Here is a 14,198-nt window from a genome sequence, read left to right as displayed (position 1 = left end):
GCAAGCTGGGGACCGGTTTGGAGGTGGACCGCGGTCGGTAGCTACGCATAACTAACTACGCAGTAACTATGTACACCGTACATATGTACCTAGGTACCTACTTGCATACACCAGATCCGTACATGCGGAGACGAAAATCCTCCGTGTCTGGGACCTTTGGAACTCGGACACCTCCTAGGAGCGCGCGCGGTGAGCGCATGTGGCATGTGTTGTCGTCGTCATCGTTGTTGTTGTCTCAGAACGACCCAGGCAAAATGGCGGAGAAAAGAAGAAACAAGGTCGGAAGAAAGAAAAAAAAAGAGAGAGGGGAAGGGGGAGGGGAGGGGAATGCACCGGACACCTCATCCGGACGGGTAACTGGAAAACGCCTCGGTATCCCGTGCACCTACACCGTATCACTGTGCAGCGTAGGTAGAGGAGACGGGACCCCGGCATCCAGGACGCGGTCATGTCTTACCTGACGCTCAGCCAGGGCAGATTCGAACCATGAGCGAGCTTGAAACGAAAAAAAAAAAGAAAAAAAAAACAAAAAGGTGGTCATTGGTCATTTTTGAGGATCTTGCACGGTAACTATTGTACTGTACAAGTATGTACACGCACGCACCTACTGCGTATGTGATTTGATGTCTACACCGTAACTTCCAGTCGTTGTAGCGATCCAGCAGGTGGTCCAGCGCTCGCCCCGTCAACTCCAGATTGGGCCGCACCGCATTCCCCAATGCAGCCAAAGGTCCCCCAAACACACGAGATAGGTCGCCAGACGAGACGTACGAACACGGCCAGACCGTTGGCGTAAGAAGCATGTCGGCATCAGGCAGAGAGATGCGGAAAGGGGATGATGAATCTGACGAGTCTGACGAGTCTGACGAGTTGGATGGGCTGGATGGGTTGGATGGGTTGGATGAAGTCGATGAAATGGCACCGCAGCGAGAATGGCTTCATTTTCCGGCTGGAATCCATGGAAGGAAAAGCCAGAAGGGGAAGAAGTGGAGACCACAGACCACGTACTCACAAGCCCATCTGGAAGGCCCCCCCACCCGACTCCGTCCAATCCATCCAATGGATTCCATCCATTCCAGGCATCCAAATCCAATTCCCAGGATGGCTCCCACTGCGCACGTGCCATCCCACCCTGCCTCAGGCCAGGCCCGGACCTCTACCCAATCCCAGCCAGCGGAACCTTACCACGGGAGGACGGGAGGCTGTGGAAGCTGGGTGGAAGCGCTGAAAGAACCTAGGCCGACAGTGGAATCACTGGCACCTCCGCTGGAACCACTGCAAGGACAGTCGGGTGGGAGCCGCGGAGCCCGGGCCCGACCTGCCAAACCCCAGCAAAAATAACTACCTTAACGTTACCTACCTACCTACACAGCAGCTACGCCAGCAACTGGGCCAGCGCCCCCCGCCGCCTCGGTCCCCCTCCTCCAGGTCCAGTCTCACCAGGACCGTCTTGCCTGCTGAACAATTCCACCTTGGGAACCCCTTCGACAGCTCAGCCCTCGACAACCATACAACAATAACAACCCCGACTCGAGTCTTGATCGATCCCCTCCCGTCCATACCTTACCGTATCTTAGCATTGCTGCCGATCTCGCTCACTCGAGGTACCTATCCTACATACCGTGAGGCAGGGCTTTCGCACAGAAGACACAGCCGTCCAACGTTCGGTCCCTCCGGCCAGGTCTTCTTCACCCTGCAGCAGCCACCCGAGCAGCCACCAGTCCGGGCCGCTTCACCACAATGCACACGGCAGGCGGCCGCGCGACCCAGACCTAGTCCGGCTGCGCCAGAGCCCTCGGCCATGGTCCCTACCTGAGGTACCTATGTACCTACCGACGTGTACCTACCTAGCATCCGTCACGGCAGCACGCTCACCCACCAAGGGAACGGACCTGAGGTAACCAACAAGCACCCCGCCCTTAGCACCAGCACCAGTACAACTACCACAGTAGCCCGACAACGCAAAAGATAAAAAAAAGAAACATCCACCACCATGGTCTTCCCAGGCCTGCTCGGCAGCGCCGAGCCTCGACCCCTCAAGACGTCGTCCCCCAACATATCACCCACGACGGCCTCCTCCACGACCAGGGTGTGGCCCCGCCCTGCGGCCGGCACCCCGGCACCTCCAGCCCACCCCCGGACGCGGGCGGCCGCCGCCCCCCCGGCTTCCGAGCCTCCCGGCTACATCTCGGACGAGTCCCACCTGCCGCCGCTCGGCCCGGACCCGCCCGACCTCCGCGAGCTCAACGCCTGCCTCGACGCCCTGGCCGCCGTGTTCCCGGACGTGCAGATCGAGGTGTTCCGCGACATGTTTGCCAGCTTCGACGGCGAGTCGCGCCTGGCCCTGGTCGCCGACGCCCTGCTCAAGAACCGCGTGGCCTGGGTCAAGGGCCGCTGGCGCGTCGCCGCTCCCAAGGAGGGCCCCGGCTCCGGTTCCGCTTCGAGGCCCGCCGAGGCGCCGCCGCAAGCCGCTGCCCCCGGGGTGCCCAAGAAGGAAACCTTCCGGAGCCCCGAGTACAAGCAGGCCGTGCGCGCCCTGGCCTACCACGAGTTCAAGGGCCTGCCGAGGTCCGCCATCAACGCCGTCCTCGCCGAGTCCAACCACTCGTACCTCGACGCCCGCCAGACCCTGGTGGACCTGTCGTCCAAGTCGTGGCGCTTCGCCCTGTCGTCGCTGCTCTTCCGCCGCAAGCCCCCCGTGTCGGCCACCGAGGCCGAGAAGCACCCGCTCGTGGTGTGGCGGCCCGCCCCGGCCCCCGCCGGGCCCCGCGCGGCCCCCGCCGTGCCGGCGCTCAAGTCGACGGGCAACGCCGAGCTCGACCGCGAGCTGTTCGCCGCGCTGATCGTGCCGCTGCGCGAGCGGGCCCGGGCCGAGCGCGACGCGGCCGACCGCCGCCTGGCCGAGGAGCTGAACCGCGCCGAGGCCGAGCGGGCCGGCCTGCTGCTCGAGTGCGCCTGCTGCTTCGGCGACCACCCGGCCGAGGAGTTTTCGTCGTGCACCGCCGACGGCCACACCCTCTGCCACCGCTGCGTGCGCCGCTGCCTGTCGGAGGCGCTGTTCGGGCAGGCCTGGCCGCGCAGCGTGGACCGCGAGACGGGCTCGCTGCGGTGCCCGGCCGTCGTGGCCGCCGCCGACGCCGACGCGTGCGCCGGGCGCATCCCGCCGGACCACCTCCACCGCGCCGTGGCCGGCGAGAAGGGCGGCGCCGAGATGCTGCACCAGCTCGAGCAGCGCCTCGCCGACCACAGCCTCGCCGCCAGCGGGCTGCCCCTCGTGCGGTGCCCCTTTTGCGCCTACGCCGAGGTCGACGACATCTACCTGCCCGCCGGCGCCTCCGACATGCGCCTGCACCCCGAGGCCGTCAGGGCCGCCGTCCTGCTGGCGGCCGTCCTCGGCTGCGTGCCGCTGCTGCTGGTGCCGCTGGTGCTCGCCCTGGCCCTGGCCGCCGCCGCCGTCCTGGCCTTCGCGATCGCCAGGGCCAGGGCCAGGGCCGCGGGGTCCGGGCCGGCCGGGCGCGTGGCGGCCGAGGTCCGGGCGGCCGTGGCCCGCCGGCGGCGGCGGCGGCGGGGCCTGCGGTTCGACTGCCGGGCGCCCGGGTGCGGGCGGTCGTCGTGCCTCTCGTGCGGCAAGGCGTGGGCCGACGTGCACGTGTGCCACGAGTCGGCGCTGGTGGCGCTGCGCACGCAGGTGGAGCAGGCCATGAGCATGGCGGTCAAGCGCGTGTGCCCGCGCTGCAGCACGTCGTTTGTCAAGAACTCGGGCTGCAACAAGCTGACGTGCCCGTGCGGGTACAAGATGTGCTACGTCTGCCGCAAGGACATTGGCGGATCCGGCGACGGGCCCGACGTGGGCTACCGGCACTTTTGCCAGCACTTTCGGCCGCACGGCGACGGCCGCAAGTGCGACCAGTGCAACCTGTGCAACCTGTGGGAGACCGAGGACACGGACGAGGTGCTCCGCAAGGCCAAGGAGGAGGCCGAGCGCAAGTGGCGCGAGGCCGAGGGCCGCGAGCTGTCGGGCTCCGACGTCGACGCCTCGTACCTCGAGACGGGCCTGCCGACCCGAAAAACCCCGGCCGGCGTTCGGGCCTTGCTGGACGATGCCCTGCGGAGGGGGAGGTGGCCAGCGCTCGCCGAGGTGTGCGACGTGGTTTTGGACTTGGTGTTTGTTTGACTTTTTTTTTTTTTTTTTTCCCTTGCAAGCATTCAGGGGGGGGGGGGTATCAGGCAGGGCGTGGGAGGGATTTTGTTTGTTTGCATTTTTTGCGGCGACGACGACGACGGACGGACGGATGGCGTACAGTGGACATTGGATTGGAATGAATGGGATACCCGAGGAGTTGAGCACTCCAGCACTCTCTAGCTTACCTACCTACCTTACCTTAGCTTACCTTACCTTACTTAGTATGGATGCGTATAATCACAGACAGGAATTTCGTTATTGAGAATTCCGAGAGCATCATTGGGGGGGAGGAATAAGGTACCTACTGTAGGATTGCGTGGTGAACGTGACGGATGTGAAGTGGGCTACCTGACTAGGTTCCCGGTTCTTCAATGAAGTAACTACTGAGTACTATGTATACTCTCGATGAATGACAATGTGGGAGTGTTGTTACATTCGTACGGTACAATACGTACCTTACGCCGTAGAACCCTCCCAAGTGTTAATTACGGCTTACGTAAGGAAGACTTCAGGTACGGTAGAGTGGGTCGCGGAGTCTTGCAGCGCGCCAGGCGCGTTGCACTGCACCGACAGCCGCGAAACCTTGAACTTCAATGCCTTGACGACTTTCAACCTCCAGCCACCAGCCACCACTACCTACTACCACCACCACCACCACCACCACCACCCTCTCTTCCACCAACATCCCTCCCACATCACATTGATCCACCGCACGGCGCATCCCCTCTAGCCAATCCCTTACGGCCCGGAGCTTCACCATCCCGCAACGTTCGATAACTGCCTTCTATTGAACCCAGCCTCACCCCATCGTAGCCGGCACAAATCTTCCATTCCCCCCCCCCCCCCCTCCCTCCATCGCTCACCGGCCGACCCCCGCCATGTCGAGCCAGACGGGCAAGTGGCGCGAGGAGCAGGTGCTCGTCATCTGCCCCGGCAGCCAGACCACCCTCGCCCAGCTGGGCTGCAACGAGCTCACCCCTCCGGCCCACCGCTTCCCGACGCGCATGTTTCGCGACCCAGACTCGGACGCCTGGCGGCCCTACCACACGTACAAGCGCCGGAAAGAGGGCGCCGCCGAGGACGAGTGGGAGTACGTCGAGGATGTCGACTCGGTCGAGGGCGCCGTGCATCCGCTACAGGGTAGGTTGTGCCGTCCTCGGGGGTCTTTTTGCACGGGACGGAACCCTCCTCGGTCGGGCATCCCGCTGACTCTTTTTGCCTCTCCGTCTCTCCAGCCGGCCGCATCGTTCACATGGACGCCTTCCTCGCCTTCCTCGAGCACGTCCACTCGCAGCTCACCACCACCTACCACAACACCCCCATCATGCTCATGGCCTCGCCCCAATGGACCCGCCCTGACTGCGAGGACATCGCCCGCTACATTTTCGAAAAGACAAAAACCCCGGCCCTGTGCCTCATCCACAGCGGCATCGCCACCCAGTACGGCCTCAAGTGGCCCAACATGACCGTCGTCGACGTCGGCTACCAAAAGGTCGACGTGACGTGCATCTACGACGGCCGCGTCGTCTCTCACAAGGCCGTCGGCGGGCCCGGCACCCCGGACGACGTCAGCGGAGGCGACGCCTTCACCCGCCGCCTGCTCGCCCTGCTCAAGGACCAAGGGTTCGACTACGACATGGCCGAGCAGCTCAAAAAGAGCCCCATCTGCGAGGTCTTGCCCTACGCCCCGGACAAGCCCGAGCTGATGGACCTGCCCGTCGAGTCGGCCCAACCTGGTGCTGGCGCCGGTGCTTCTGCTGCTGTTGCTAGTGCTGCTGCTGCTGGTGCTGCTGCGGCCGCTGCTACAACGGCCGCCACCGCGCCCGAGGGGCCCCAGATCATCGAGCCGGGCCGCGGTGCCGACGACGACTACGCCAACGGCGACGTCAACAAGGAGGCCGAGGAAGACGGCGTGCTGGACGTGGCCAACATCGTCGCCAGCGGCCAGACCCGCGAGTTCCTGGCCAAGAAGGAGAAGGAGAAGGCAGAGAAGGCCAAGGCCGGCCGCAAGGGCAAGGACAAGGAGGGCGCCGCCGCCGCGGGGGATGCCTCCAAGCCGGCCCGCTTGCCCAACTCGAAGCGCGTCCGCAACGTCTTTCACTACGAGGAGCTGGTCACCGAGGACGTGCCCGTCGCGCCACCCGCCCCCGAGCCAACGACGACAGCCGCCCCAGCCCCAGCCCCAGCCCCAGAAGCAGCAGCAGCAGCAGCAGCACCAGCTGAAGGCGAGGCGGCGCCGGCCGCCGGAGCCGAGGCCGACGGCGACGCGCCCAAGCCCGAGGGCGAGGAGGCATCCAAGGCGGAAGAGGAGAAGGCGCCCAAGGCGGAGGAGGACGGCGACGCCAAGCCGGCGGCACAAGAACCGCCGCCGCCGGCGCAGGCAGCCACCGACGCCGCGCAGTCGTCCGCGCCGGCGACGGAGCGCGTGACGCGCCGCGTGCGCCGCGACATCGAGGTCGGGCTCGAGCGCTTCCAGTTCGCCGACCGCCGCGAGATCGACCGCATCGCCACCGCCATCTACCGCGCCGTCCAGGAGATCGACGACATGTACATGCGCCCGGGCTGCTGGGAGAACCTCGTCTTCGTCGGCAACGGCGCCCGCATCCGCGGCCTGCGCGACAACATCCTCCAGACCCTGCAGGCCCGCCACATCGTGTCGCCGAGCACCGCCACCATGTTCACCTCGGAGCTGCCGTCCAACATGGGCACCCCGTCCGGCACCGGCTCGCAGACCCCGACGAGCTCCTTCACCGGCGCCCCGCACCAGCTGCCCACCACGAGCAGCGTGAACCCCCTGCTGCAAGCCGCCACGACGGCGAGCCTCGGCGTGCCTGGCGACGCCGCCGCCGCCGCCACCGGCTCGGGCACGAGCCACCACTTCCACAGCCAGACGCCCACCAACATCCGCCTCGCCCCGCTGCCCACCTACCTGGCCGAGTGGACCAAGCACGGCTTCGAGGAGGCCATGTTCCTGGGCGCCCAGGTGGCGGCGCGCCTGGCGTTTTGCATCCACAACCTGGACGCGCAGGGGCTGGAGGCCCAGAGGACCATGAGCCTGAGCCGGGTGGATTATAAGTGAGTTTTTTTTTCCCCTTCTCTTTTCTCTCTCTCTTTTCTAACTGCTAACGCCGTGGAACAGTGAGCTGGGGCCCAAGGCCATCCGGACGCATTCCATGCTCGGGTGAGCTGGGGGTGAAGCCGAGCCGAGCGTGCTTCGAGATGTTGGATGAGAGAGAGGCTAGCCGCGTATAATGAAAGCCGCGTGCATGCGAGCGAGCGAGCGAGCGAGCGTGCTGTGTAGGGTACATCTAGGCGGCAACCACCATGATTACCTGCTTGATGTCGGTTCACGGTCGGTGGCAGGTGTCTAGCGGAGCTTTGATATCGACGGTTGGTTACGGAGCGTCTTGCCGCCTCTTGCCGTCATTGGAGAGACCTCTGTTGCCAAGCTAGAATTGGAAGGGACCAAAATGTCGTTTGGCGGGTTGGCGCTGGATGGGTGGGCGGGCGGGTTGATTGGTTCACACTGAGTTCAGCGGATGGGTGGTGTATCAGGGGGTTGAGAGAGTGTGTGTGTGAGAGAGAGAGAGAGAGTGAGCGAGTGAGCGTGACATAGGAGTGCCGGGTATCCTACGGAGTACGCCGTGCCCTATCTTTCGGAAGCGTAGAGGGTTTTTTTCATGTTTGGAGAGAAATGGCATCGTGGACGGATTCCTGGCAAAGGACCATGCTCCGGCCACGGCGCATGTAGGGGTTGCGTTTTCTATGGACCTAGGAACGGATGTGAGGGCTGGGATGGATGGGACCGGGACACCCGCCAGCGCCGGCGCCGGCGCGTTGTTGTGCAGTTGGCCGTTTCGAGGCGTGCAGCCGAAGAACATCCCACCCTCCCCGCGACAGCGAAAAAGACAACTAATACCTTATCCTGACACATCTCTGGGCTCCCGACGGCCTGACAGCCCGACAGGTTCTCTCTTACACGGCGACCTCGGTGGAGGGTTAGGGTCGCCAGCGTCTCATCAGCCCCGTCGTTCACCGCCCGCCCCCTCTGCATCATTGCTTGGCCCCTCCCGGACCCGGATGTTGCCCATCGACGATGAAACATCGTGACTCACTGTTCCTGCACAGCTGGGAAGCTCTTGGGACCCCTTCTCCCACGTAAGAACCTCGGCGACCTCCGCGAGAGGTTCCTTTCCCCCTCCTCAGGATCGACATTGCCAGCCGTGAGCGCAAGCAGACAACCCCCTCCAACGTTCCCTTCCGAGTTACCGCTTGCATCCGTTCAAAGGAAAGGAAAGACGACGACGACGGGGGTGACCATGGCGGAGGGTGCTCAGCAGCGGAAGCTCGTCTCGTCGGGATCGGCCTTTGAGAGGCAGATTGGCTACTCGCGCGCCGTGGTCGTCGGCGAGTGGGTGTTTGTCTCGGGGTGCACGGGGTACGTTTCAGCCAAGGGGGGGGAAGAAACGAGGAGAGAAACAAAGAGATAGGGGGAGAGGCTTCTTTTTTCCATCGGCGTGGTTTCTGTTTGTCTGTCTGTCTGTCTGCCTGTCTGTCTGTCTGTCTGCGTGGTTGTTGCGTGGCTGCGTGGCCGTCTGTTTCTGTGGTCGCGCCCCCTTGGCTAACGGATCCCTCTCGCAAGTTACGACTACAAGACGGGCGCCATCTCGGACGACGTCGCCGAGCAGGCCGAGCAAACGATGCGCAACATCGACGCGGCCTTGGCGGCGGCCGGCGCTAGCATGGCGGATGTCGTGAGGGCGAGGTACATCCTGCCAGATCGGCGCGACTTTGAAAAGACTTGGTATGTCTTTTTTTTTTTCCCTTGTCTTTCTTCTTTCCTTTGTTCCCCTTGTTTTGTTTTGTTTTCCTCATGAGACCCTACTTGTCTCTATACTATATCTAGGGGGCTGCTTACTCTCTCTCTCTCTCTCTCTCTCTCTCTCACACACACACACATAGATATACATATACCTTTCTATTCTCTGCCAGACGCCGCTGACTCCGCGCAGGCCTGTCCTCCAAAAGTGGTTCGGCGACGTCCGGCCTGCGTGCACCATGATCCAGGCCGGGCTGTACGAGGAGGCCATGAAGATTGAGATTGAAGTGACGGCCAAGAAGGGGGCCGTTCCGACGGAGGGTATGATGCTGTAATAGCTGGGAGCAAATCGCATGACGGTGGTGCAACCTGATTCCGATATTGCTATCCCAAGAGCCAAAAGAAAAAAAGAAAAGAAAAAAAAAAGAGAAAAAAGCCAACGCGGCTCGTTCCAGCCGAATGGGTACACCCATAACACGGCAAAAGATTAAAAACAAAATGTAACTCGCCGATGGTGAGATGTTGTTCCCCGTCGTCGACTGCCAAAGAAAGAAAACATTACTGAATATCCTACGCGAACCAAGCATACTACTACTATACGTAGGTAGGTAGGTAGGCACCGTACCATTTCTACCATGGAACCCCCAACCCCAAGGAAGCCAAAAGGAGCGATCCAGGCCCAATGCCACCAGCCAACGCCTATCCGCCACGAAAACCCGCCCGTTGCCGTGGCCGTGTCGAGAAATCATCATGTCCGGTCCTACCCTCGCAAGCCGAGGCTCCTCCTCCTTCTCTTTCCCCTCTCCTTGTATCAGCTTGACCCATGGCTCCTTGAGAGAAGCCTTCTCCGTCACCCGCTCGTTCCACGGTCGCCGCCCGTCCCCGCACCATCGAAATCCTCCGAAAACACGCTCCTCCTCGTCGCCGGATTCCCCGGAGCGGCCAGCCCTGGGCCCCCCTGCCCTGGCCCGGGAGCGGCGACCCACGGCCTCGCGTCGGCGCCGCCGGGGAGCTCCGCCCTCGCCGGTCGCCCTGCCCCGCCTCGCCCGCCTCGTCGTCGCCGTCGTCCTCCCGCGGCCCCCCCAGCTCCGCCACGGCGGCGGGGCCCGTGCTCAGCCGCTGCCCGTAGGGCCCGACGCCCAGGCCCGTCGTCACCGACGACACGGTCGCGTCGCTGATCTGCCGCAGGTGCGCCCGGTCGCGCTCCGACAGGTTGGAGACGCCCGAGAGCACGCGCTGCATGGCCGCTCCCGTCGTCGTGGTCGTGGTCGTGGTCGTCGTCGCCGTCGCCGCCGCCGGTCCGCCGACCGGAGACCCCGTCGTGGTCGGGGACACGGGCGAGGTGGAAATGCTGCTCGCGGCGGCGGCGTCGTGAGGCGGGGCTCGGGGGTGGGGCGGGGTCAGAGACGACGAGTAGTAGGCGTTTCCGGCGTGGTAGTAGAGGGGGTGGTGGACGGACGGCGCCTGGGACATGGCGGGCGATATGGTCGAGGCGGAGTGCAGCTCGGCCGGCGGAGGCGGGACGGAAGTGTCTGGAGCCAGAGAAAAAGAAAAGTCAGTTAGGCGTTGTCAAGTTTGAAGAATCCAGGCGGGCGGAGAGAGGAGAGTGACAAAAAAAAAAAAAACGTACCTGCTAGCTCGGCCGGCGGCTGGATGGCCGTGTCCATCATCTCGGCGATGGGGCGCGGCGGGTCCGCGACGTGGCTCTCGAGGTCCGTCGGCCTGGTCAGCGGGGAGTAAGGACCCGCCGAGCCGTCGCTGGTGGTGACGGTCGGGGCCTTGGCGTCGCTGGCCTGGCCGCGGAGCCAGGCGTTGATGCGGCGGCCGGTCGTGTCTTCGGTGCCGGCCTCGCTGGCGGCGCCGCGCAGGATCCTGCGGCGCCGGTAGAGCACGACGATCACGCCGACCATGGTGAGGAACGCGAGGCCGAGCACGCTGCCGAGGACGGGCGGCAGGTAGGCCGGGACGCCGCCGCCGCTCTCGGCCACCTCGGTCGTCGAGACGGACGGATCGGAGCCGTCGGTGGGCGAGGCCGGCGCGTAGGGGTAGTAGGTGGCGATCCTTTCCGTGGGGTACCGCTCGGCAAAGAGGGCGGCGAGCTCGTCCGAGGCCCAGGATGGGCTCGGGGCCGCGGCCGTGGCGCCGCCGGCGCCGGACCCGCCGATCTTGTCGACGACGGCGGCGGGGACCGCGTACGGCGCCCAGGCGGCCGGGTCGTAGCGGTCCAGCCACCGGCCCGTCGACAGGTTGAAGACGCGGATCGTCTCGCGGAGGCAGGCGGGGACGGCGCCGATGGGCTGCGGGTAGCCGCCGATGACGAGCATTTGGTCCGGGTACGGCGTGACGCACTTGTGGCCGGCGCGGCCCTCCGCCGGGGTGCCGGCCGCGAGCTTGACCCAGGTGAAGGACGGCAGCGACAGGACCCAGACGTCGTCGCTGAAGGGCTCCCGCTTCTGGCTCAGGCCGTCGTAGCCGCCGTAGTAGTAAATGTTGAAGCTGGACGAGTCCTCGGCGCGGGCCAGGACGGCGCATCCGCGCGTCAGCTGGCCCGGGCCGCCCGTCGTGTTTTGCCGGTGCCACTTGCGGCCGTCCACGTCGTAGATGTCGATGGCTTGGATGAACTCGGGGCTCTCGGCTTTCTGCTCGGGTTAGCGGGGCTTGAGCGGGTGGGGGGGAAAAAAGAAAAGAAGATGGAGAATGAGGAGGAGGGTTTGTACGTTGGCTTCCGGGTTGGACGAGTCTCCGGTGATGGTGACAAAGTCCGGGTAGACGACGCCGCCGAGGGCGACGAGGATGCCGCGCTTGCCGACGGGCACCCAGACGAGCTCCGGGTTCGCCCTGCCCTGGATGTCGGGGGGCAGGGTGTGGTTGGCAAAGGTCTCGCGTCGCTGGTCGGCCATGTCGAGCTCGATCAGGTAGTTGGAGACGTGGACGGCGGCGGTGCGGTTGGTGGCGCCGGCGCGGGTGTAGATGGGCCCCGCGGTGGCGGAGCGCAGGCCGGCAAAGTACCAGGCCATGTTTTCGGAGGGGGCGTTGGCGGCGCCGCCGTAGGCGACGTAGCGCGTCACCTTGTCGCCCAGCGGCTTGTTGATGAAGCCCTCGGCGAAGCTGCGCGGCGGGCCGTACTGGTGCTTCTCGTAGCACAGCACCGAGTCGCCGGGCGGGTCGGCCGCCGAGGCGGTGCGCTGCAGCAGGCCGCCATAGAGGAAGAACTGGTGGTCGTTGTGCAGCAGGGCGCCGTCCTCGTAGTTGGGCGCGCGGTTGTTGGTGTCGCCGCCGCCCGTGGACAGCGTGCCCAGGATGGCCGAGATGTTCTGGGTCGTGTTGAAGGGGGTGCTGAAGTTGAGCGTGTAGATGAGCCCGAGGCGGTTATCTGCGCCATGGCACACGTTAGGACGGGAGAGGAGGGGCCGGAGCCGCGCCGGAGATGGGTACCCACTGTCGTTTCGGGGCTCCCGGACGGAGCCGTCGGAGAAGCCCGGCTGCCACCAGAGGTTCCCGCCGTCGAGGTAGACGGTGTCGCGGAGCACGGCAGCTGTCGCGTGTTAGCCCTCTCTCGGCTCGGCGCGCGGGCGCCCCGAGCGCCTCGACTCACCTCGGAGCTGCTGCCATTGGCATATCCGCGTGTTGACCTGGCCGGGAAGCCAGTCCGGCTCGCCGCCCACCAGCACGGCCGAGGCCGCAAGGAGCGCAAGGGCCGGCCCGAGCATGCTGGGCCGCGGAGAGCAAGAAGAAAGCCTAACGCTACGACGCATGGAACGGCTTCAGAAAGACCAACCCCTCGCCTCTAGGAAGCGCTGAACAGCGCTGTTGTACATGCTAGAATAGAATGCCAGGCCGGGTCGTGAGCCTTCGCAAGCACAGCGCTCATCGAGAGTCAGCAGTTGCAGGTCCCCGGCTACCCAACCTCTGGTGGGAGACGCGCCCTGCGCCTCTCCCAGCTGCCCGGTGCTCTCGCCGACACACCACCCACTATAGGACCTGACCGGCCGGCCCTTTGGGGAGCGGGGGAGACGAGGGTGTGGGGGGGGGGGGGGGGGGTGCGCCGCAGGGCACGAGGCCCCAATGACAAGCAACCTCCGCCACCCTTCAGGCGAGCCTTGGGAAGCTCCCCCGTCAATGAACAAGCCTGGTTGGTGTGCCATTGGCGGGCTGACGAACGGCCTGCTGGGGCGCCGAGACTGGCCGGGATACGGTGGAACCCTGATCGCCGCCAGGACCAAACGTACTGTGTATGCAGTAACTAGGCTAGGTATAACTACTGTAGCAACTCGCTAACGTGGTAGGGCTTGGCTTCTGCTGTTGTTTGGCTCGGGCAGCGGACCCGGTGCTCTGCACCCTGGTGCATCGCGGTACGAAGAACTAACCAACTATACACCGTCGTAACTAGTTACTGGATAGGGCTGGCCCGGGGCTTTGGGCGATGTGTTGCCGCGTCGAGGGCCGCACATGGCAACGGCGTTGCAACATGTTTTTCTCCCGAACCACCTACGATGGCTTCCATTGGATACAGGCTTGGATGGAGCAGCCCAGAGAGACGCTCCGAGAAGGATCCGAGCGCAGGCGACTCGATCCGTATTGGAGATGCTCTCGGGGCCAGAGTGAGTCGTTACACCGCATGCCTGGTGGGACCACGGAAGGGAATTGCGGCGTGCGGGCTTCGTGTGCATGGTCGTGCGCAGTGCGGGAGGACCCCCGGACCCCCCGGACCCCAGGACTCAAGACTCAAGACGCCGAACCCGACACGTCTGTACCTACCTCCAAAGCCACCCATGGCACATCCGACGCAAAGACAATGTCAAGTCGGTGATGCGAACGTCGGGCCCGAGGCTCGTGAAGAGGGAAAAAAAAATGGCGCTCTTTGGTTTGGGTCCAGAAGCTGGCGTTCAACCAGGTCAAAGGCCCGATTCTGAGCTGAGGAGCATCGTCTTGGATGACGGCATCATCCCGGCCTCCCACCCACCGTGTCCAGTCCTTTTCGGAGCGGCATGGCCGATGGCCGAAGCCTTCGCAACCCCGAGGAACAAATTGCGGCTGATCGAAGGAGCATCGCCGCCCACCGGCGCCGGGCCTTTCGCAGTCGCGTGCCCAATCGCCAATTGACTTCTGAACCCCGATGGACCAAAACGGGCCGTGATAGACAGCCGACGGGTGGGTTGCACCAAGACGCAAATGCAAAAACGCAAGTTTGTTGGT

The 14,198-nt window shown here is 64.4% G+C and overlaps 4 protein-coding genes across 4 annotated transcripts; 3 read left to right on the top strand and 1 right to left on the bottom strand.

Moving 5' to 3' along the window:
- Positions 1-1,993: 1,993 nt before the first annotated feature.
- On the top strand, positions 1,994-4,174 carry VTJ83DRAFT_4178 (uncharacterized protein; the record flags this gene model as incomplete). The annotated part of the gene is made up of 1 exon (XM_071010638.1): positions 1,994-4,174. The coding sequence occupies one exon, from the start codon at positions 1,994-1,996 to the stop codon at positions 4,172-4,174; it is 2,181 nt and encodes a 726-aa protein (XP_070865628.1).
- Positions 4,175-5,061: 887 nt separating this feature from the next.
- Positions 5,062-7,368, top strand: VTJ83DRAFT_4177 (uncharacterized protein; the record flags this gene model as incomplete). Its single annotated transcript, XM_071010637.1, has 3 exons — positions 5,062-5,323; positions 5,419-7,258; positions 7,323-7,368. 3 exons carry the CDS (start codon positions 5,062-5,064, stop codon positions 7,366-7,368), a joined length of 2,148 nt encoding a protein of 715 aa, XP_070865627.1.
- Positions 7,369-8,502: 1,134 nt separating this feature from the next.
- On the top strand, positions 8,503-9,337 carry VTJ83DRAFT_4176 (uncharacterized protein; the record flags this gene model as incomplete). Its single annotated transcript, XM_071010636.1, has 3 exons — positions 8,503-8,621; positions 8,826-8,987; positions 9,196-9,337. The coding sequence occupies 3 exons, from the start codon at positions 8,503-8,505 to the stop codon at positions 9,335-9,337; spliced, it is 423 nt and encodes a 140-aa protein (XP_070865626.1).
- A 364-nt stretch (positions 9,338-9,701) lies between these two features.
- Positions 9,702-12,757, bottom strand: VTJ83DRAFT_4175 (uncharacterized protein; the record flags this gene model as incomplete). The annotated part of the gene is made up of 5 exons (XM_071010635.1): positions 9,702-10,534; positions 10,633-11,641; positions 11,720-12,375; positions 12,442-12,537; positions 12,598-12,757. The coding sequence occupies 5 exons, from the start codon at positions 12,755-12,757 to the stop codon at positions 9,702-9,704; spliced, it is 2,754 nt and encodes a 917-aa protein (XP_070865625.1).
- Positions 12,758-14,198: the final 1,441 nt, after the last annotated feature.

The sequence above is a fragment of the Remersonia thermophila genome, chromosome 4, assembly GCF_042764415.1.
Source record: "Remersonia thermophila strain ATCC 22073 chromosome 4, whole genome shotgun sequence".
NCBI lineage: Eukaryota > Fungi > Ascomycota > Sordariomycetes > Sordariales > Chaetomiaceae > Remersonia > Remersonia thermophila.
This window is presented reverse-complemented; position numbering and strand designations above follow the sequence as displayed.